The sequence below is a fragment of the Tyto alba genome, unplaced genomic scaffold, assembly GCF_018691265.1.
Source record: "Tyto alba isolate M040663 unplaced genomic scaffold, T.alba_DEE_v4.0 Super-Scaffold_5, whole genome shotgun sequence".
Lineage (NCBI taxonomy): Eukaryota > Metazoa > Chordata > Aves > Strigiformes > Tytonidae > Tyto > Tyto alba.
Genome location: NW_024881326.1, coordinates 15656848 through 15681547, shown reverse-complemented (window position 1 = coordinate 15681547; position 24700 = coordinate 15656848). Strand labels below are relative to the sequence as shown.

Genomic DNA, 24700 nt, shown 5'->3' with positions numbered 1-24700 from the left:
AAATCAAACTAATAGTAGAAATGGCACTACAAACTACCAGGCAAGAAAAATGGCTTGAGAGCATTGTGAGGGAAGTACAATGCAGCTGAACAAGCACACTTCACCTACGTATAAATTCAAACTGCTTTGTATTTTTTCTCTTTTACAATTTTACTTCTACTAACACTTCCTTTTGCTAAGCTGTGGAGTCAAAGGCTGGTACGAGGAAGTGTTGAGTTCTAGCAAGGACTCGGTGCAGGCACAAATCCACGCTCCCTCTACTTGGTGACCAAGAGAGTTTACAGCTCTGGTACACCTGTAAGACCAGCACAGATATGCAAGCCTTTCTTTTCTAAGCTTGCTCAGCCCCACCTCCACCCCCCAATAAATTTCAAATGCTTTACACCTCATTTTATGACCTGGTCTTCCTAGTATTAAAATTTTTATTACATGGAAATTTAACAAGGTATTGCTTTTGAATTATTCTCATCCACTAATGGAAATAATGGTAATTATACGCATGACATTGATCACCACAACTGGTGATAACTTGGGTGAAGAAGGAACAGAGCTAAGTGTAGTTTGCAGCACAACACACCAAAAGTGACTTAAAGGGCACACTTAAAGATCAAAGGGATACTTAAAACATTAAAACTTCCAATCCATGAGGGGAAAAAGGTTGGACATATACCTCTGAAACACGCAAACACTCAGTATTACTCTCTGACTTTCCAAAGTCACAGAGAAGACAGAATGAGACTTTCCCAGCCATTTCAAATGAAGAATAAATTTCTGAAAGAAACAGCTTGATATTTGTCTCTTTTCTTAGCTTGTTATAAACTTCAGAATTAATAATTAATAGTGAAGTTTTTTAGAAAAAGTTATTTAATGCCGCTTGACCCAGCTGTTTGTACTGTGCCCTTAGCTGTAAAGGGATTACAAGTATCAAACACCTTGGGCCTGTTGTAGTAACACACAGGGAAGGAGTTGCTATCCAGAAAGCCAATTATGAGTTGCATGAGGGGATTTCACCTATGGGTGTAAAGATTAAATCAGCTCTGACACTTGAAAAGTATGTTTGATGGAGAAAGACAGTCTAATGCATATTTCAACTTGTAACTATGACAACTCATAGAACCTCTCTAATATAGGTAAGAGCTGCATGTTGCATTAACATGTAAAGTGTAAGTTAATAGGTTATAACTATTTTCAAGAGAAAATCTTTGCTCTCTAATCATAAGATTTTAATAGTCAGACTTTCGTATTTCTACCTCATACAAATGACAGACAGAAAGAGATACCTTAGTTTTGTCACTGCCATGTTTGGAGATGGGGTTCAGCAAGACAGAGTTAAATGGCTAATTTATAAACATTTTAGGAAGCTGTCATTGCCGATGCTACTCATGCATTTAAAAGTAATAAATACAAGTGTTCTTTTCACCTGAAGTTCCAACAACACTGCTTCCATTCTTCTGCAACGTACAATTTTGGTTTTTTAAAAAGGGACAGTCCCTGTGACTTAAGATAGTACTGGGACAAAACTCGACTGCATTTTTTTTCAGTAATCATCAACATCGGAAATAACATCAGTTATAAGGCAGCAGCTTGTGTCAACACAAAACAGGAAAAATAATGTAAATATTCAACCTTGGATGAGGCTCTGATAGGCTTTTAGATAAGGTACTCTGATAGGCTTTTGTAGCTCAATTACAAATAATTTAAACTAAAAAATAATAGATTATTAATTCTCTGGTGAAGTCACGTGTGTTTTTTCAGGATACAATTCTGTCAATGTTGCAGAAACATGTTGCTGCATTTCTACATAAAACAAAATGTAGTTTGGTATATATACAGTAGTGAAAGAAATGCAGTGGCAGGCATATTTAAATGTACACAAATCATGTACTGCAATACCTTAGGATTGGCACACACTTCTGCATACACATGCTTATGTGATTTTAAACAGATTATTAGATTCACTAACTTTATAAAACTGCTCATCTGCTTAAAAATAAATCTGCATGCAGGAATTGACAAAAGCAAAATCTGACAGATTTCTATCAGCATGTCAATTGCCTACTTTTTTTCCCCCAAACAGGTTCAGAATATAGGTCTGCCGCAGCACTTACCCATTTTTAACCTGAATCCCATATTAAACAGAGCGCAAAATTCTGTTTATGAGAAAAAGTTAAACTAGCTGCCATATCTTGTAACAAGAAGCTTAAGAACTTCAAGTAAGTATTCTGGGATCTCCCTATATAAAGAGTATGATGCTGCACAGCAGCTGTGCAAAATGCACATATGGCTTAATTCTGGGCTGGTTACTGACTCAACTTGTATTTTTTTCTTATTAAGCATAAGCAGTGGTTATGATTCTTTAAAAGCCATAAATAACAATCTAGTCTGGCAAAGTTACCTTCTAAGAAGAATTATTACCTTCTTAGCAGTCAGAATAGGCAAAGCCTGCAGAACAGAATTTCCAAAATACTTACCACAGTTTGATGGTTGACCTGGATTACCTCATCACCAGCATGGATTTTTTTACACTGGTCAGCAGGAGACTAAGGACAAGAGATAATAATTAACTTTAAATGAGAGGTGTGAAGGGGGAAGGGAAGAGCAGGAATTAAAACGACAAATGTTGAAGGAGGCAAAAAAGCAGTGCCCAAAGAAGTATTATTATTGTCAAATAACAATAATTGGTCATATTTATAAAAACTGTACTTATAAGGAACTGTGTTTTTTCTGGTTGCAGATGGTAATTTGATGAAGTAATCTAGAATCCCACTTCCAGCCTTTTTGCCTGGTTGAACTATTCTAGTTTCTTTACCTCTCTGTGGGGAATATGAGCAGTCACAATCTTGCTGGGAATACACTGAGTGAATTTACATCACACAGAAGTAAATCTGTTAAGTCAATGAATGCTGTTTACTGCAAGGACAGGGCTGGACCAACCATGCGTGTAACAGAAAAGCAGGTCTCTCAGTCCTTTATACAGCAGTTTTACTGCTTAAGTGCACTGGAAATACTCTACAAATACACTATAGCTCCTGCACTTCCAAGACAGCACTAGGTTAACCATTTTGAACACAAAAAGTGGTAATTTACAAATGGATAATGCCAGTGACAGACTAGCTCTTTGGGAAATTTTATATATATATATATATATATATACACACACACACACTATTCTGTATAAACCATTCACATAATTTTGGGATCGCTGAGCTGCAACACTCCTTCATCCTAAATAGAGCTTCTTCTGATCACATTAAAATGGATTAAAACCCATTGAAAAGCCACTTGAAGACAGTTGACTGCTATTTAGAAAAGCATTTTTACATGCTTCATTGAAACCAGATCTTAAATCTGTAATGCATGCAGATCAGCAGTCATACTCAGGAGTAGAGAATTGAGAATTCAAGGCAATTTACTTGCATTGTGTACTAGCTTACAAGAGTGTTCTACTCACAGAGAGTACACCAACTTGAAATTCAAGAGAAAATAACCAGAAAAGAATTAAAGAACTGAGACATCACCTTGAGAAGTAAATCACAGTGCAAGTCAGCTATTAAGGAAGTAGACCATCCAGGACACTTGGACAAGGTTGAATGTTTACTCCACTTGTTCAATATGGAGTCAGCGAGAGGAGAGGACAGATAGTCCCATCTCAAAAAACACAGAAACATTTAAAGCAAAATACTCAGACTAACAGCTCAAGTTCCCTGTCCAAGTAAGCAGACTCCTAAGAAAGGCAGAAAAAGAGCCACTTGCAGCTACAGAGAGTGGTCTAGCTCTAATACTGTTGAAGAAGTTCCTCACAGAAAAGGAGTTATGTTATCAAAATTCAGTTCAGCTCTTGAATGCCTTTTGGAAACAGCCTATAACATATACTGCCTATAGCACAAGAGCCAGGTGTCAAATGCGGGGGAAGAAAAGATTTATCTGAACCAAAGGTGACTTTTAGAAGTTTATACTAATGACCTCACTGCATACTAATGAAGACTTCCAAGAAACAGGCAAAAGCTCTTCAGCTGGACAGTCTTCACCAACCAAAAATCCCACATATCATGTCCATCCCTTTTGTGGATAAAGAATAAAAACATAGAATAAACAAATACAAGGAACAAAGACAAGAGGAGACAATACAACCAAAACACAAATCACCACTGAGAAGAAAAAGACTGCATTTACTTCTGAATAAAATGCCAGAGACAAATCTATGAGGAGGTCAAACCACTCTCCAATAGTCAGCACCTGCTGACTAATCGATAGATTCTGCAGCCTACACAGCTGCTGGAGAGTAGTAGGAGACTTCATTAATTAATCTATCAGTAAGAAGAACCAAGCAAATAGGGTGAATAGTCAGTATTTGACACAGTGATTCCAAGCTTGTTATAGGTGCTATTCCAAACACAGCTCTCACCTTTAGCTTGCTGCTTGCTTATCATTCCTAACCGTTCTCTGCCCAACCTCCCCGTCACAAGCTACGCTCCAACTCCTCACCTGCTTGATCCCTGCTTGTTCTTTCATAAGGGCTTCTGGGTCTCCTGTAGTGGGGAGACCTGCCCTCCAGCTAAACTACCTGATTGTTACAGCCAGATTGCAACTCCTGTCATTTGAGTCTTTCTGCACTAAAATAAAGAGGATTTTACCAATATACTTTATAGGATAGTGTGAAGAACTACCTGACTCCAGTGTCACTTTACCTTTTAGTGGAAACTTGCAGAATTTTGGCAGCCTGCTCTTTTGCACAGGACTAAACATGTAACAGAAAGATAGGGCTGGAATTGAGCTTGAATACGGACTTGATCACTTTAAAGAGTGAATAAAAGATAAGCTGGAAACTGAAGTAAACACCACCGTTCATAATGTTTAACTTCTGCTGATGTTAGTTGGAAAAGCAAAGGCCTGATTCTTTCTCTTTTTAGCTCCTTTCCTGACTTTGATGAGGCTGAACTAATTATTATTATCTCTTAAAATTAAACACTGGCTCTGAGGTCATTTATCCTTTTAAAAGGAATGAAAAATCAATTTGATGAAATGCCAGAAATTAAAGGTCTTTGAAGCTAGTTTATCTGCACATGTGGTTACAGTTTTAGGAAAAACAAAGAAGCAACTTTATGGTGGTGTCTTACCAAAAAGTTTTGGCACCTAAGGTTTAGTCAAAATAAAAATTTCAGTAGCTGACAATTTAGTAACCCCTCCTGTGAATTTCAATTATAAATACATAAATATTTTCCTTACAAACTGCATTATATTTCTACAATGAATTAGAATTACAGTAAAAAAGTTGATTAATCATAGCATGAATAATTCAGTCTATGAACAAAATCTGTTGCAACACAATCAAGATGGATAATTCCTGTTTCAGGACCCAAGATAGACATATAGTTATTTTAATACTTCTAAATGCTGCCAATGGCTTAAATATAAATAAGCAAACAAATTTTAAGTTTAATTTGCATTAGAATTCTCTTCACAAATTGTGACACACAAATCATTCAGCTTTCCATGGGTTTGCACTGTCTAAAAACTAAGCAACAAAAACTGTATGATGAAATAGTACTCAATATATCTACATCAAGTAGAACAAAATATCACATATGAAGCTCATCCATATTGGCCAGCATCCTACTGATGTATGCCAGCAAGTATTTACATCTTTGGCTAGCTGCACAGTGCTAATTTTATGTTCCTTGGGTGTCAGCATTACATAATTTCAATATTAGCTTTATAAAATCTAAACTTGGAATTTATTGAGCTATATGCTGCTAAAGAGATCCAAGACTGATTGAAAATTGTATGACTAAAACACTATATGAAAAACAGAAGGGATGAGTCCTACTATGAAGTCTCTCATAGTAAATATTGCAGCAGTTCAAGTAAATCTATTATTTTCAAATTTATTCTTACGATTTACAAGTCAAGTAACAAGAAGGGTATTTAGAAGCTACTTCATTATTCTTGTCACACTGTTTAGTCTTTCTATGCTCAGCCATACTGATTTATGTGCTGCAGCATTTCTGTGTGCTTTTGGTTCAGATTTGCCTAACATTCTGGGACTACAATGAAAATGATAATTAATACATTTTTCTTGGTCTCTTCTGTATTTTTACTATAGGTGATGGAAAATATAATGGTGCTTAATTCCTCCTATTGCAATTCTTTCAGGAATGGTTATTTTCATAATAGAACTTTTTATACATCCTCACACAACAGTCAGATTGTTAGCTAACGGGTTTTTTTTTGATATTGTCAAATCAGTTGTCCCCTTCCATTTATGTACCAAAATCTATTTGTTTCTTTCCACAATTTCTCCCTTCTTAGTGATAGACCTGCCAGTAATTACTGCTAGCTTTGAAAACTTTCTGCTTTATCAAAGATTATTCTATAACCTGTTTGATATCAGATATAATGTTATCTCTCCCCATTACCCATATTTTTTACATCCACCCATACTTCTCATAATGTAACTATTTTAAAATGTATTAGTTTACAATCTATTTTACTGAATTGCTTAGGCATAGAGACGCTACTAATTTTCTGAGAGTCAATCCTCGGACAGGCATCATCTTCAAAAGTCTAATTTTTCTAACATTATTTTAAAATTAGTTTGGTAATTAGAACCAAAAAAAAAAAAAAACACACAAAAAATACTGTCTGTTCTAAGAAGAAAACGAAGAACTCTTAGGAAAAAAAGTATTAATAATTTTATGACAATATTCACTCACTGTCTAAAGTAAGCTGACTACAGAGAGTAAGGGTTGCTCAGATAACAACTATACTTAATAGTAACTGCAATTTTCTGACTACTCTAGTCAATATAAACACCTGAGGCAGATTTTTTTCCCTCCTAATATATTATTTCTACTGTTTTCTTGACAGAAAAATACTTCTTTTTCATATGAACCTGAACTATCATACATTCTGAGAAATTTATCTGAAGTAGAGAACAAAAATTAAATACAACAGATATTATTTTAGGCTAATAACGATGCTCTTATGTGAGAAAAATCTACTTGATATAAAGGAAAACACTTTTATGTCAGAGAACATATACATGAACACTATTAGAAAGGTGTATTGGAAGAACTATTGAGGACACAAATTCAAGGTTTTCATCTTGTTATATTGTTAGTTATTAGTCAGTTCATCGTAGATATTTTTCTGTGTCTATTTTCAAGGGTTCCAAGTTTTTACAAAGTTAATATATGTACAGAAAAAAGTATTAATAAAAAGTAGCTTCATTTAAAGCAAGTTTTCATATTACAAAATGCACTGCAGATGTACTGAACATACTTGTATGCGTGATAAAAGTAGTTTAGAATAAAGAAGCTTACATTTTCAGTTGTTCCTGTGATTACATGTAGTCCATCATATGTTGATTTGATATACATTCCCTGAAAAAAGAGCAAGAAAGGTAATTAATATTTGCAGGAAACAAAAAAATGATGTTTGCATGATAATTAAATTAGAATGTTTATTCCAGTTTAACGACCATAACATTTGAACAGACTGGAAGGAACCATGGTCAATTAACATTTGCAAATTGAAGTTAAACAAAGATGTACCAAGACCCATTATAAACCACACAGTTTTCCCACTTAATTTTTTTTTTTTAATTTCAAAAAAAGTTTTTGGACCAAATTCAACACTGGACAGTGACATAAAAGCTCTTTCCTGTTCAGTATTTGAAATATTTAATATGACCTCTTTTTATTACTAGTAGCATAAAAGAAGTATCAAAACTGAAACCACAAACAGAAATAATCTTTAAACTTAAATGCCCCATATTCAGATTTAATAAAAATGCATAGTTTACCACAGAAAACACATGAGCCAGTGGTCATATTGCCAATTTATGGAGAAAAATGAGCTTGGTGAACTAACAGGAGCTTTGTAATTAGTCTAACAATGACTCTACTTCAAGGAGACAATGGACATGGTAGAGAGAGACAACCTAAATATGTATCTATATAGCTGTAAGGACACACACACACACAGAGCCATAAATGTCAGTGAGACTCAATTGCTTGTATTCTTGCCTCTCAGGAGTAAGGTCATAGCTTTACATCTCTCCATACAGTATGGTTATCCATCAAATTTTGAAATCTAATTAATCTAATTGGTACGTTGTACTACTGATTCATTATCCTTTCAATAATTCTGCATCACCTTGTGCTGTTGGAACGGAAGTTTAGAGCTCCCAGCAATAAGAAAGGACATTTTGTTCACAGAGACCAGTTTCAGAACAGTGATGAAGATCTTCAGGCTAACTGTTTACACTAACACACACACACACACAGAAAAGGTAAAAATACTATTAAAGATCGTAACGCTCCCTACAACTACCTAAATTGGAAGGGTACAGAGAAGATGGAGCCAAACTCTTTTCTAAAGTGTACAGTGAGAGGATGAGAAGCAAGGAACACAAGTTGGAAATCAATTAAAAAAAGCAAAAATTAAATTTTTGAATTTTTTTTTTCCAATTTTACCATTAAGATGATAAAACACTGGAGCAGATTGGCAAGGCTGTAGAATCTCTGGCTTGAAGAAGATCAGAACTTGACTGGACAAAGCCCTGAGTAAACTGCCCTGGCTGGATCTGCTTTGATTTTTTATCCTGAGGAAATATGACTTCTACCTTAATGGAAACTAATTCAGTTTCAGCAAGGTTTAACTTTATTTAAATCTTAAAGGTACAGACAGGCTAAAACTGATAAGCATGATTAACTCTGAAACTCCATTTCAGATTTTACTCACCATGACTACTTATTCTCTCAAATGAGACTGCTTTGTAAGCTATTTCATTTGTAAATAACAAAGACATCTAAATGAAATCTTGGAAGTCTTTAAATCACTTTCATAAAAAGTGATTAGTTGGAAGAAAGAAGTTTCTGTGGAGTCTTCCACTATTTCCTTCTGTATGGTTGGCTTAATTTTATCAGTGTTAGCTATTCTATTGTTTCTGTAGTACCTTCAACTGTTACTGAAAAGCATCTGATTCTCTTTCTCTTTGCCAACTGAAAGCCATAAACAAGAAAACTAGATCATGAAAAACCGTAAAGATTCTCACCGAGAATGGAACTTTGAGTCTTCATTAAAAATCTTAAATAGATCATCTAGTATGTGCTACGCTGGATTTCCACAGTGAACTTTTACCCAGAATATTACACAACTTTGCTGCATCCATCACTGAAGTCTGTTATTTTAACACATAGTAGACTTCAGTAACACATTTCCAGCCACACTTTTAATATCAAATTTAATATCACAGTTCTGGCACCCTACTTGTTTTGACAAGATTCATTCCCCACTTAACAAACCAACAGACTAAGATTTTTAAGGCCAAAAGAGAAAATAGTTCTAAACTTTTCACTAAACTTTATCATGTATTTCTTCATAAAGTTCTTAGCCTCTTGTTAAGCCATGTGTATTTTTGTAAAAAAATAAAATTATAATTTTATCTCTTAACATGTATCACCTGAGAAAAATAAAAACTGACTAAGAACTGAGAATTACCCTACCTTTTGCTATCTGTTGTTTCATCTTAGCCATTAAACTTTAAGAACAAATTATAAAAAAATAAATAATTTTAGTGAATGACTCATAGCCTTCAAATTTCTTAAATAGAGCTTTCCTCCTTGTTTTCCCAAAAGAAAAATAATGAAAGAGCTTGTTTCTTGTTGATCATTACAGTAGCACTGTATCTCCTTGACATATCTGTGTTACCTGAAAACCTTGAAAGATTACATTCTATCTAAAAAATATAAAAAATGTTATATTTAGTTTTTATTTTATGTGGCTCAGAATGCAAGGTATTTTATATAATATATATTTTTCACATATCTATGATATATATAATAGTAGCTCCAAAAATATTTTTCTACTTTGGAGAAATTTTGGGGTATAATACTGAAACCAATATTGAAAGTATGCTTAAAAAGAAACCCTTGAAAAACATATACCAATTCTGAAAACAGCTTTATTTAGTCTATGTCATCTAGAGGCCAGATATGTTCCCTGATTCAAATCACTCTTTCCAACCCTGTAAACATTTTTCCCTAAAAAAACTCTGTCTTTGATATGCTGCCTGTAATCACTTGCCTATCCTTTTGCAACAGATAATACAGTGAGTAACACAGTGTGTACAGTCCAATCCAGCTCACACTTGCTTTCTGTGGTACGAAGATTTTTAAAGGACAATTTATCCTTCAAGATGAAAAGACATTGACACTTAGAAAAATATTGTTTCTAAAGGACAATCTGTGTCAACCCTACTTTAGTGACTTGTGTGTTTTATCCCCACCCTCATCCTCATTTTCATTTTTAAAATCAGCATTTGTAAACAGAAAGACTACAGTCTACAAGCATATTTTAGGCAATACTGGCACAGGTTAGCAGAACCCCTCAAAAAGTTTAAATTGCTCATATAAATATATTCACATACACAGAAAATAGTTTATTTATACAAAAAAAAGAGTTCAAGGGGATCACCTCCATCAAAATTCCAGTGAAAAATGTAAACCATCTACACTGGTTTATAAGAAATGATCAAAATTGCAAAACTGAGTCATTTAGAGAGATGTTAATTCTGTGAACCCAGAAAAAGCATGAAAGTGTTAACAGTCTGAATTAGGCAGAGACCTGGACCTTGCTTTCAATTTAATGGGCTATCTTTTTATTCATCATTTCATTCTGTTTCCACTAATATAAGCATTTTTTTTCATGGTTAATAAGCCTTAAAAAAATTGAAATAAATTCTGAAAAATTTTCTGTCAGATAACATAAATTGCAGGCAAATACTGGTTTAACACTGCAGTTGAAGAATTGAAGCAGCAAGCCTCTTTTTCACAAGCCCAGACATTAATAGCTAAGTAGATCCTATTGTGACAACTGCTAACACTTCTGGAACTGTTAGAAATAGTTATTTTATTTCCAATTATCTTCTATTTTATCTGTGGCTTAAAGCAGTCATAACGATTCAGCATATTTAAGAGAGTCATATTCTTCTGTAATAATGTATTTTTTAAGTAGGCAGATTCTTTAATTGACTTGTAAACTGATTTATTAAAAGAGGATCCACATATCTGCTATTTTGATCATATTAACTTCTGTTATAAAACCAGATGGAAAATAAGATCTACTCTTGTAAACTAATTATTCTCATATAAATCTTTACATAAACTGCTTGCAAACTATTTCATAGATTTCAGCCATATGAGCTGTCAAAGTAAAATAGCGAAAACATCATGCTAAGACTAAAGAAGAATGTTTAGTCAGTGGGTTTCACAGACAAAAAGCACATAAATGAGGGAACTTCCGCATCCTGGAACCCATCCTAGGCTCCGGATGGAAGACTTTCAGTGGGAAGTGGCTTTTTTTCCTGTTGTATCCCACCTCCCTCTGTCTTTCTGGTCCTCATATTCAACATAAATGGATATCCCTCTCAAATAAGTTTTCTTGCCTATTCAGTCTCCATAACAGAAGCCTCTTCCTTCTCCCTGCCCATCAGCTCTAGTCTCTCTTTCTGTGTTTCGTGCCCAAAAGCCAATCTTCCCAGAAGCTTTTTCTTCCACACATCCAGTCCCAGAATCAGTATTCAGACAGAACGGATGGAACTCATCTGCTTAAACAGTGATATCCAGAGAATGATCAGTCATTTCACAGTAACCAGGAAATATGCATGGCTTTGGCAGCTATCACAGAGAACCTTCTGAGGTGGCGACTGAAAGATGGGCATCTAAAATGGTACCAGACATCTGTATCTATGCAACCGAGTCCTGCTGTAGAGGTTTCTCCTATCTCTTTCCTTCCAGTTTCAGTTGCTGCCCTCTCCATCCAGCTGTCTTCCTTCCTTTCTTCCTACTCTTCAGGCTCGCAGAAGTCCAACCTCCTTGTCTAACCAGTTCCAGGGCTTTCTTACCATATCCCTTCACTATCACAACCTATTCTCTTCTTTCTACCCAAGTAATTGTTTCCCAATTTTCTGTCCTATTACTGATCTATTTTCTGCCCTTTCAAACAAAATCTCACTGGAGTCCTTTTTCAAAATGATTTATCTAATTTTTTCAAGAATGGGTTTTTATCCTCTCTAGTTTGTTCTTGAATCCCACCAGTGATCTCAGAGCATAGAAGAATGACAAACTATCCCCCTTATCTCTAGGCAAGAGGACTATCCTCATGCACTCTGTGAAGATGTCTCGGACTAATCAGCAGTTAGTGGGTTAGAAATAAACAGTTGCTCTTTAATAACTGTGGTATGTCAGATATGAAACTCTGAAGAATTATACTGATATGTGAGGGGTGTTACAGAGCACGGAAATGTTTCACATGCTGTTATATTAAGAACCTGATTGTTCCTGAGTAACTCTGTCACTGTCCCCTAATGACGGAATTACTTAAAGGTTTTTAATTAAAATCTGACCTTTGAAAACATATGGGAAGGAATCAGCCATTTAAAATCCCATGTTGAAGAGACTATTCCCCAGAAAACACTGTTTTTCAGTTGTAGGTGGAATTCCTTGAAAAATTTCTTGTAGAATCATATGGTTAATTAACCAGGATATAATGACAGCAGTATATTTATAAGTGTCAACATCTATTCCCAGGTTAATCTGTGGATATTTCAAACAATATTTGAAGAGCTCTGAATTTTGCAATGAGGCTAAATTCCCTAAGTATGAGCATTTCTGGCTCATACTTCCAACACTTCCAGCTGTAGGCTGTTCCTCCTTTTTTGGGTAACAATGATCTATTATCAGATGATTCATGTTTTTATACCACTTCTTTGCTGGATACGACAAAATACTTCTGCATGAAAAATTCAGGTATTTAAAACTAGAGTAAAATGGTCTATGTGTGTCAACAACAATTCTACAGGGAGAAGACCGCAGGCTCTACTTTTAGAACACAGTGAAGCATCAATAGCAAAGATGCAGGTTTATAATGCTACAAACTACCAGGGAACAGTTACATCCCTCGATCTTTTGCCCCAAATGTAAAATGGGTCTTTAACCTTGTTTTAACTATCAAATTTGGATGGAGGCATATAAACAATTGACAAGATAGTGCTTTAAGAAGGTGGCTGAAAGTTCTTTGTTTAACTTCCATGCTATTAAGAAATCCTTCCAGAAAATCTTTTTCGCTCCACCTTGTATGTTATAGTCCTTTGCCCAGATTTATACTAAACACCTCTAATTTCTTTCCTGGAATACAATTTTCACTTTTCAAAAGATTTATTTCTAGGATCTTCTATTATTCTTCTGTATAAGCAGAGTCTTTTTTGTTTTGGCTTTTTGGTCTTTTTAAGCTCCCCCCCCCCCTTCCAATTTATTCTGAAACTTTAACATGTTTGGGTTTTTTAAAGTTTTTAAGGTTCCTCCTAGTACTTTCACCTTACTTATTACTCTTTTTCATTTCCTTTTCTTTTTTTTTTTTTTTTTTTTTTTTTTTTTTAATGGGAATTCTAAACAGATTGTCTACTGGCATTCATTTTCTTTGCTACTACATAGCATAGCCAAAGCTCTATATATTTATCTGAACCATCTTACTCAAAAGAGAGTTTATTCTTCTTTCTTATCTTCCTTTTACTAAATATTACCTAAATAGAAACCCACGGACAACAAAAAAGCTAGGCTATGAGAATCTTTATGTCTAGCATGATGAAACTATGTCAAGTTTCTGTAAGCCTTTAAAAATAATCTGAAATAATTAGATTAACACTCTAACAATTTTAGGACAGGCATGTGTATTTCCACTAAAAAAGCTGCCTTCATATTCTACTTTTTCTTTTTTCATTCTCTTGCAATACCTTTCTTGTAAAAATTGAAAAGATTGGTTTCCATTACCTTGAATTACAAATTCCACATAAAGAGTAGTACTATTTGAAAGGGGAGATGTACATTAGATAGCTGAATAATCCTTAATAAAGAAAGGTCTTTGCATCTGAAATCTTGTATGTCTGATATTTTTCCTCCAGTGATTCACAGCTGGTCTTATAAAAATGTTTATTCCCACAATCATTGCTTCCCTTATATTCTTAAATTAAACAGAAGAAGTTCCCTCTGAAGAAAAATTAACAAAGCTGTGACTATAAGTAGTAAATATTTTAATTAAAGTGTGACAGATTACATTGTTTCTATCAGCAGTAAGAAGGTCAGACACAAGAGAGGGCAACAAAAAAAAAGAAGTGAAAAGAAGAGGAGTAAGTGTTACTGCATTCCAGAAGCAAACCATTTCTCAGACATCAGAAGATACAAAACCAAACAATAAAAAGCCAACAGCCTGCCTGTTTAAAATCTCCTGCTTAAGGGTAATCATTAATCTCATCAGATTAAAACTCCATGTTATACAGAAGTATCTTTAAATATATATACAGCACATCAAGTTCAGAAGATCGAAAAAAAAAAAAAAAGTTTATTCCAAAATACTACTGGCTCTAATGCAAAAAAAAATAAAAAATCTTCCACTACTGACAATCCCATATCATCTAAGAGTAGTAGGAGGAAAAAACCCCAAACCTCAAAAAACCCTCCATGCTCCCATCTTACGGACAGTCTCTATATCGACCATCTCAAATAAAACACTGATTCCCTTAGCCTGACTGTGTTTATCTGACAGCAAAACTGCTCCAAAGCTGGCTCTGGACTTAGTCTGAGGTAATTAACAGTGAGGTTTATATAACCTTTCACCTATCCTCACCGTCAAGGATTTCGTGGCAAGTTTAGGAGCTGCACCTCTTTTCCTGCAAACTGTAACACAAACTCCTGTCTCAGGGGCCTATTGCTTATGCTGGGTCCATCATACCAAGAAATTCAAAGTGGGTGCTGCTGCACTAGCTTTTTATAATCATGAAACAGAAATTGTGGGACTCCTGAATGTAGAACTTGGTGTATGGATTTCTGAAACATAATAAATTCTTGAGGAGTAGATTTTTCAAATACCACATTTTTGAGGAAAATCTTGCCTTGTACTGAGTACAGTGTCTAAAAATTAAAATCATGCTGTAGTTTCATTTACCACAAGTTATTGTAACTTCACGAAGAAGTTTGCCATGCAATGCAATGGAATGGAATCCTATCTTTCTCTAAAGAAAAAGAAAAGTAACTTGCAAAAAGCATTTGTAAGTATAAAAATGATCCAATTTCCTTTGATCTGCTACAGTTGACACTATAAATAACTCAGAGTTGAAAAACTAAAATCCAAGGAAGGGAATTTTCTTAAAGTTATTTTATTCTATTCTATTTCATTAAAACATTATGTATGCATGTTCTCTTTCTGTCTGAGCTGACTGGTTCTCACAGTCTAACGCTTTTTTAGTACAGGAGTTTATTTCAAGTTTGTCAAATTGGTAATTTGAAACAAAGTTTTGTCTTCCAGACATCTTATTGAGGCTAATCATGAAGTATACTTCAGACATAAATGGTACTGCCATACCCTGTACTACAATTCAGCAGAAAAAGTGTTTTACAATCTTTAAAGTTATTTAAAAATTAAATAGAAAATATACGGAGGGTGTGTTAGTATTTGTCACTGAAAATCCAGTAACTAAATAGGGAAAAGGAGGAAGCAACTTCATCCATATGTGAAACTGGTACAGCCTGGGAAGGAATGGAAAAACCCAGCATGTTTCTGGAGGCCAGCAAATGCCTGCAGAGATCAGGATGCAAACACAATCATCAGAACTTGGAATGGAACCTAAAATGTGTGCTTCCAAATGCAAATTCTTTTGTCCAGCAAACTGCCATGAAACTACCACTGAGAGAGTGTTCTGGGGAATGCATGAGATAAGAATATTTTTTAATAAAGCAGACTGAGAAAGAAGATACTTTAGAGAGGAAAAACCCCAGCAAAACAAGGCTATTAAGCTCATAAAAACATGGACAGAAAGTTAGAAAATGTTAGACCTGAAGATACACATTCAAATGACATAGAGTCCCTTTGTGAAAATGCTTTATGAGCCAGAATTTATTTAAACAATTAAACACACAGACACTGCCCTGCAGGAGTTCTAAGTCCGTGTTGTAACTGTATGGATTTGGACCTGGAAATTAATTTAGTTTATGTGTAAACTTATGCAATGTCTATAGGATTTCTGGCTCATTTGTTGAAGAAATTAGAAGGCATATAACAAAAGCAGTTTTGCAAATGAAGTTTTGAAATAGAGAGTCTCATAATTAAGTCAGCTGAATATCATCCCAGATAACTGAATTCTTATATAAATCTGAGTAATTTACAACACATTTTTGACCAATGGCAAATAATTGTGTTCATTTTCTAGGTGCCAACCCTATATGAAGCTGAAGCTAGAGTTTTCAGTAGCTCTGAAAGCCTTAGCTACACTTAAACCCAAGAGAGACCGTGTTTTAAACTTATGCTATAAAATAACGAGTGTTTTGAAAAATTGTATGGTAAGCTTCTCCTGAAAAATAGATTTTTGGTGATTTTGACACAAATTGCTCTGTGCGTTAGATTCCTATTTATAAAACTAAAATTACAATATCATTTTCACAAGTGTGTTGTGAGGATGAATTAATTAGTGTCTGTGAAGTACTCAGTAAAGCCATAAAAAAAAACCCAAAACAACTAACGATGAAATTAGTAACTCAAGGGAATGCAGAGCTTCGCTGAAGTGTGGTAAATAAGACCTCAGCCCTTACACTGAATGATAAGGATAAAAATGGAACTCTGAATACTTTCTATTCAGTGAATAGTGCTCATTTTTCTCTTGAATGGAGCAGAGATCCTGTGGAAAAAAGCTGCTATACAATCATGAGAAAGCCATTTGTAATTCATTACTCTGTTCTATATTTGATTCTGATTAATGTTTTCTTTTTCTTTTCACATGAATCTTCTTTTATTCCCATTTTTAGTCCTTTTTCATATTTTCTTCTAAACAGAACACAGTGTCAGCAAAATTGATTATAAAGGAACTTTCCAACCTAACATGTTATAGCGCCTTCACAATTAGGCACAGAAAAATCAAGTCATTCACTGTGATTTTGCTTCATCAAAAAAAAAAAAAAAAAAAGAAAAAATTGAAGGACAATTTTGATTGCAGTATTTGTCTCGTGTCCTCTGTCAGCAGTGCCCACTTACTGCAGTTTTGTTGGCTATATTATGGGTACACTGAGGATGGAGAACTACACCATGGTTCTTCCACTCAGTGACAGAGTGCAGTCTACAGCATTATTACAGCACAAACCCTGTCTGCCTCATGTTCTGTTAGAAAAGAGGGTGGTCTGGAGGAAAGTGTGGCCCATGTAAAAGGCCACAACAATACAGCCAACAACTCCCATCTTGGTCACTCATGCCTTAAAGGTTTAAATTGTACTCCGACACTTTATGGTAAGCTGTATATAGTTCAAACCTAAGAACTGAAATAAACCCCTCCTAATATTTCACACCATTAAATTTTCAGCTCACTGTAGGATGTGTCATTTTTGAAGGAGGTTATACTCTTTCTGTCCTCCACCAGTCTACAGCCCTGCCCTAGATCTAGAGCTATCACTGAATGGGAAACATCAGCAATGCCAAGCCCTTGCCCCATCATCTCTGAGGAAAATACATCCCGTCTGCGTTCACGTTCTCTTCAGCACTAATAGTGAACTTTCCTCTAAGTAGACAAGCAGAATTACATTATATTTCTGGATAGAAAGGAAAGCTATAGAGACATCCAGACCAGTAGCATTCAGGATGTAGCAGACTTAGTGTAGGTTGAAAGCACTGACAGATTTACAGTATATATACTACACAAGCTGTAAATGATAACCTCGTGCTAACCCAGAAATCAGACCAAGAGGGGAAACTGGGCCACAAAGGGAACACATTTGGCCATTGAGATGCAGCAGCACAGCAAGCAAATTGCATCTGTGTTCAGGATTACATACTGGGCTGAGCATCTGTGATGACACAGAATTAAAATTAAGTGTGTTTTATGCTGTTATAATGTTCTTTGTTGACTAAATCAATCTAAGAAGAAAGTAAACTTATGTAGTCATACACAACCCCCCTTATGTTATTAAAATACATCGTTCTCAAATTAATATGCATACTCAATTATGTGCTTGTAACTTTGACAGGATTTGCATATGATGTTCATTGCTATTCAATGTCAGAACAAAGAGTAAGATACTGAAATAATACAAAACATCTCAACTAAAAGAAATTTAAAATAAATCTGTAAATCATGATGCATTACAAAGGAGAAACATGCCACAAAAAAATAATAATCCTGAGAAAACAGCTGAAGACAGTATAAGAGATTGTACTGGGAAAAGTAGCCTGTCTCTTGAGAAGAATGTTCAAGAACATCCCAGGGCCTGCAGTGCTACTTTACACGCTAGCTTTAACTAGGATCTTGGGTTCCCAAGCACAGTCCTTATCCTCCTACAGCCTACCAACATTAGAATGGTTGTAAAGTAAGGAACTACCAAGGGGAGACAGAAATCTTTGCCCACTGACCCCTAAAATTTCACAAAAATTCTTCTTCCAAAACAGTAGCCAAATAATTATTTAACTATCATCTCTGCCAAAAATTTTAATGGTGTGACCCATTACTAATGCAGAGCAGCTGGGATGTTCAGAAGACACCTAACTAGTCTGCTCAGTAACAACAATTTATGAATATAAGGGATTTATTTTGTTTCTGGGATAATACTTCTGAAAGCTTGATTTGAACTGAATAATTAGGGAGGCATGTAACATTTTTATGCAAGTCCAAGAAACATATTTTCCACTAACCATTTTCAAAGCACATTAATTATATTTAGTTAATTCTATGTGTATATGTATGTACTTGGTGATTATTTTGGTACATTCCTAAAACTGCGATATTGCTATCAAAGGGCTGTAACTTTTCTTTAGTTGCTCGTATAGTTACCAGTTGCATATGAAGCCCTAAGTAAAACAGGTTTTAATTGAAAAAAAAAAAAAAAATACAATCCCTTTATTTAGATGAATGTTAATTAAAACCACTTTCAGAAATCTGATTCGGCTTACCCAAAAAGTAGGACACTGCATGAAAATACATTTTGATTTCTTGATAAATTAAAAAAAGGAATCACTCTAAAGAACTGAGACTTGTATTCTGTATTCTAACAGTTAAACTTTAAACTGCTTTGCTACTTACCAAACCCTCACTGGGCATAATGCTGGTGAGATGAACTACCTCAAGATGTGCTGACTGTGACACCAGAGAATCAGATGAGAGCGAAATGATGTGGTCACAAATCCCAGACAAGGTTTTACACTACGAAGAAAAACAAGTGAATATAATTCCTCATTTTGAACTGAAACTACTAGTGAAGAAGTTCTTATTCTGAGAACTGACTGAGAATAAACAGATAATTTTACTTCTTAGCATTGTAAAAAGTACAGGTATATGAAAGTCAAGAACAAGAGGTTAAGGGAATAAAATATCCATAAATGACAAGGAAATGTACATGCAAATACAGTTCTTTGATGGAAAGATTTTACTGTCCATACAGACGGGAACATCTGTATATCGAATCTTCTCCACTCCAACTGCATTTAAAAAAACATACATGATGAACTTCATCTTATCTGTCATTGTAGTGTATCATTATACATACAATGGAAGTTGAGTGAAATATGTAAAAATAAATGCTTTATACGTCAATTTAATAACCTATTTTGGCTACCAAATAATGAGAACAACCCTACCGACAGTGATAATTAGGTGAATTCTGCATTATATAATTTAGAAATGTTTTTCTTTGTTAAAAATTAGAGTGGCGGAAAAGTACCTTAGTTAATCCATTTCCTGAAGTAAAATTCTTATGCATCTTTGAACACATCCTTTAACTGATATTCTAGATCACTACAACTACACAATAATATTATGTTATCCTGCTTTCCAGCTAAAGATCCCCAAACCTTCATGCCAATCCACACAAACACCTTCCAAGTAGGAGCCCTGTAGCATAGATGGTAACAGTGACGCTGACAGGTTAAACCTATCCATCAAAGGCAAACATTAATTTTATGGATCTGAAAGGAGTTGATCTGTACTCTCAGTGAATCTTCTTGTGTAAAGATTTATTCCCAAATTTGCATGTGTTGCTTGAAGCGTTCCATCAAAAAGACTGTCTAAAAATATTTAAACCTAATCTGAAAGCATTCATTTATATAAATTTCAGAAAGGTCTTCCAGTCAAGGTTGTACTGTATGCATCTATTTTTCTTTGGGGACTATACTCACATTTTCCCCAATTCTAGCAAATTCTAGCGAAATCCCTTAAGGGAAGTTTTATTTCAGGCATCTGCAAAAGCATGAGGATTTCTAATATCTCATTTGACACTATATATATAGGTTAAACAAATAAAGCTGTCACAATTAATAAATTAATTGGCTGAATTTATAGTTTACATTTCCATTCACTATATAGTTACTCATCTGGAAATCCAAGTACAGTTCTGGAGTACTGGACATGGCTATTAATTTTTGTATCAGCTGCAAGATGCAAAGCATCCCATTCAGGAATGTGTGACTGCATCTAAAGGTCACCATTACCAGAAATATTTCTAGAGGTTTCAGCTTTGTGCCAGAACTCCTAAACAAAAACTTTAGGTCCTGCCTTCTCCCATCAGAGATACAGAAACTGGTTTGCCCAAAAAATGTACTGTACTGTACTGCTATTCTACATATGAACTGATGGCTGACCCTGTCTGTGAGTATATTCTTTCATCCAGCTTTTGAATTACTGTCACATCAAAATATTACTATGATTTTGAATTGAGGCCCTCTCTATGCCTTAATATTTAACATCGTATGTACAGATTAGATGCAGACTCAAGCCCAGAGACAACACTTTCTACTTTATGATGTAATGTTTTAACTTTACAGGTGTCACATGCAAAAACTTTTTCAATAAATAAACAAGAAAGAAGTTTTCAATCAAGTTTAGTCTTACAAATCTTTAAGATCTCCCCATGATTCACAAAGTTAACTAAAAATTTATGTAGGATTTTATCATGAGGAAAATATTCAAAAAAAGTATATTAGAGTAATTAAAAATATCAGTTTGCTGTAAAGGTAGTTCAGCAGATACAAGAGAGGCTTCACACCAGTTGTAAATAATGGAGAGGTTGAGATAGTATAAATGGGACTAACTGAATGGAATTTATGAATAATAGTACAGGGTCAGGAAGTAGTGTTTGGTATGACATTATCAACATGAGATGATATATTAACATATGCTAAAGTATTTTTGGCATTAAAAAATAGAAAGGACCAAAGTCTTGTGTACTAGTTCCAAAAGCACAAAGAAGCAAAGTACATACTCTCCAGATGGCGCAATACTACCGCACTTAAGAAAATCTCAAAAATGGGTTCTTCAAGAAGTTTAGTACCTGTTGCAGAGGAACCTTACATGCAGCTTTACAGGCCATCCAACTCCTAAAAACATTTATTACATTTTTCTCAATGGGCCATGACAAGAGCAGAAGCTCTAGGAAACCACTAAGTCTTGAACAAGCCATACAAACCCATCCACCACAAAAAGTATTTTTAGTATGGCAGCCACTGTTGGGTTGGTACAATGAATGTAAGTTAATAAACTGTATTTCCTGCTGAGAGAAAAAAACAACTAGCAGGTTGTAATTTTTAATTATCACAGGTATACTATATTGTCCTAAAGAACCAACACAGTCCTGATAACCACACTTTGCTGAACAGATATCTGAAGGAAAGAAACCTGACTCTCAGACATGCAATTTAAGTGGTCCTGAAGATCACACCTTCATGTTTTATTTTCTCCCATAATACCTGAGTCCCAGAGTAGACACAGTCTAGTCATACGACTACTGAAGAAATGGCAACTGTGCACCTATAATCACATCTGAGCACATGCTGCCTTAGTGTGGGGCTCTGCCAAACTAATCCGCACCTCAGTGAATCTCTCCAGCAACCAGTGGAGAAAGTCAATCATGAATTATCATTTTATAAATCTGTCTTTATTTCTAAGTATATCTTTCTCAATACCTTTCAGAAATAAAACAAAATGCCATGTGGTGCTTAAGAGTTATAGATCCTCTTACAAATGGAAAATTTTACTTCAGAACATCACAATTATTTTTCTTGAGTACTTTTTAAATTTAATTTTTTATAAATAAAGTGACCATAAAAGAAATTATCAGTATACAAAGCTTATTCTTGAATTCAGCACCCTTGAAGAAATTCTTTTTTTTTAAGATGCTGTGAGGAAGATGGTGATTCTTCTCACTTTGCCCAGAGTTACAATGATAAACAGGTTGATTCTTCAAGCCTGTGTGCTCTGGATCAGGTAGTTTCAAATGATTTTGCTCAGGCTGAGTTCTACTGCCTTGAGATCCAGGCTCCTTAAGGTTCATCACACTTTCACTGCTGAGCTTATGGAATACTTAAAAATGGAAACTTTTCTATCTCTTATCTTTTTAGGCTATCGTTTAGAATGGGTAGAAAGTCAAAAGTAACATTGCTGTTAAAGATGTATTTCTAGAAGTCATATGCAGTTAGAATTGTGGGTTAAAAGATGTGTGTGTATATATATATATGTGTGCATAAATATATATACACACTCTAAATCCCAGAAGATTTCAGGTGCTTTTAAAAGTTCTTTTCACAATCAGGTTTGCAAGAGTAAGCTTTTTTCCAACAGTCACTGTCTGCTTTCCGAATTTAACAACACATCAATGTTTTATGACAAATTTTAATCCCTGCTGGAAGCAGAGTATGTGTAAAGGGCTTTTTTTTTTTAAAAAAAAAAAAAAAAAAGTCAGGCACTTGGTTTGAGCTTGTTAAAAGCTTATCTGAACTTGTAAATCCTTTGAGATTTCTCTTTCACCATAGGCTTTAACTCTATCTCAGTGTCAGAACAAGTTTTCAGTGACAGTACTAGGAAAATATAAAGTATTTGAACTTAACATCCAATATCTAATCAATAACTTTGTATGAGACTCTTCCATTTCCCTTTGTCATTAGATTTTTTGAGTGCTGAAAGCATAAAGTGTTCAGTCTGACAAGCAGTGAAGCTAGTAATGCACCAGGTCTGATGGATCCACTGCTGGAATTCCACGCCAGCAATCCTAGTAAGAGTATGACACTAGTAAGAGTACTGTGAAGCTTCTATAATAATCTAAGAATTACAAATTATGTGTTTGTAATTAACTGTAGGTATAACAGAACATTACTGCAGGGAACTGTGTGAGGAGGGTGAGAGGCAGTATCTGGCTCTTTAAAATAAACGGGCATAAGTTGCGGAATACCAGAAGGAAGCTGATTTTTAAGCCTTAAAATTGAAAGGCTTTTAATTTAGGAAAGAGTAAAAGGACTTGATAGGAATGGTTCTTAAACAAATGACACCACCTTCTGTAAGCCTTCAGTCTTCAGAGAAACTGGAAACCAGGTCACGGGTGAAAAAATATTTCATTAATATTGTTTGGGTAACACTTCTCCATTTCTTCATTTTGATGTAAAAACAGACATTTTTGAGTGTTAAATCTAGAGTACTGGGGCAATCATTAAACTGGCTGACAGGAGGCACAACTAGCTTTTACTAAGTTGGTTTCAGGGGATCACAAAACATGTAAACTGATATCTATCCTGCTGGTCTTGAAAATAATTTTTAACTTTTTAACTATTTGATCTTATTTATGAAAATTTTAACTTTTAGCAGATGATATAATTTATCAGAAGTTGTGTCAAATAGTAAGGAACTATATTTTCCTATAGTAGCCTTAATTATTAAAAAAAAAAAAAATTTAAGTGGAAGAGGTAGGATTACAAAATACCAAAGCAGAATACTTAGATTACTTACCACATGAAGAATTTTATTTTCTGTTTCATACACTGTACAATCCTGTAGTAAAATAAACCAAAATCAATTAATGTACATTATTTTAAATGTCCTATTAAGAAAGAAAAGAAGCCTTTATGCTGATATCTATCTCTTATAGAGGTATTTGTAAAGACAAATAGCTCTTTAGTTTCATCATGACCAGAAGGTTACTTCATAATCTTAGGAAACTTGACTTCTCTTGTGGCTGGTTAACCTCAGGGATCTAGTCTTCCCTTGACAGTCCTGAAACTTGTGCTCAATATTAGCAGCAATAAAACTGTAAAGCAGGGGATCAGAGTCATGACAGTGAGAAAAAATTAATTGAATGTAATTAATCTGGCATGTTAGAATTCAATGATGTGCAGAGCAACAGATACATTGCCTAGCCTTAAATCAGGCAGAATGTTTGTTACCTGTTCTACAACTTGTCTGGGGTGCAGACAGTTTTGTCAGACCTACCACTAGTAGACGGTGTTAATATAAAGCATGGGAAGGAAGAGTAAACAGAATATTTTGCTAAGTACAATGCTAAAGATGTTAAACATGGTGTGTCCACACTGTCAGTTTGGTTTGCTCCATCTTTTGCTTCAAGGCCCTCACTATCTACACCATCCACAAGGGACAAGAAACAGCAGTGCTCCCATCTCTTGGGAGAAGTCACGTAACTGCTCTAGCTTTGGACTCCGGAAGGTACAGGCCACACCAAAAATGGATGGGAAAGGACATGGGCTTGCTCATGCTGAGCATTGATCCAGGGCTATTCAGGGGATTTCACTGCCGTTAAGGCCCCTCAAAGAACAACTCCATCCCAGCTTTTCATTACACAACATTGCTATTAACAAATTAATTTAAAGTAGGCCTGAAAAACAATATTACTGA

General features: G+C 34.8%; 1 protein-coding gene across 1 annotated transcript in view; it reads right to left on the bottom strand.

The window, feature by feature from the left end:
* LOC104364206 (connector enhancer of kinase suppressor of ras 2) overlaps nt 1-24700 on the bottom strand; it is a 215331-nt gene that overhangs the window by 84250 nt on the left and 106381 nt on the right. Inside the window, exons 5-8 of the mRNA XM_032982760.2 lie at nt 23801-23842; nt 19115-19234; nt 7323-7382; nt 2472-2540 (exon numbers count right to left, since the gene is read on the bottom strand). Of these exons, the coding sequence (XP_032838651.2) occupies nt 2472-2540; nt 7323-7382; nt 19115-19234; nt 23801-23842 (291 nt within the window). The remainder of the gene's footprint in view (nt 1-2471; nt 2541-7322; nt 7383-19114; nt 19235-23800; nt 23843-24700) is intronic.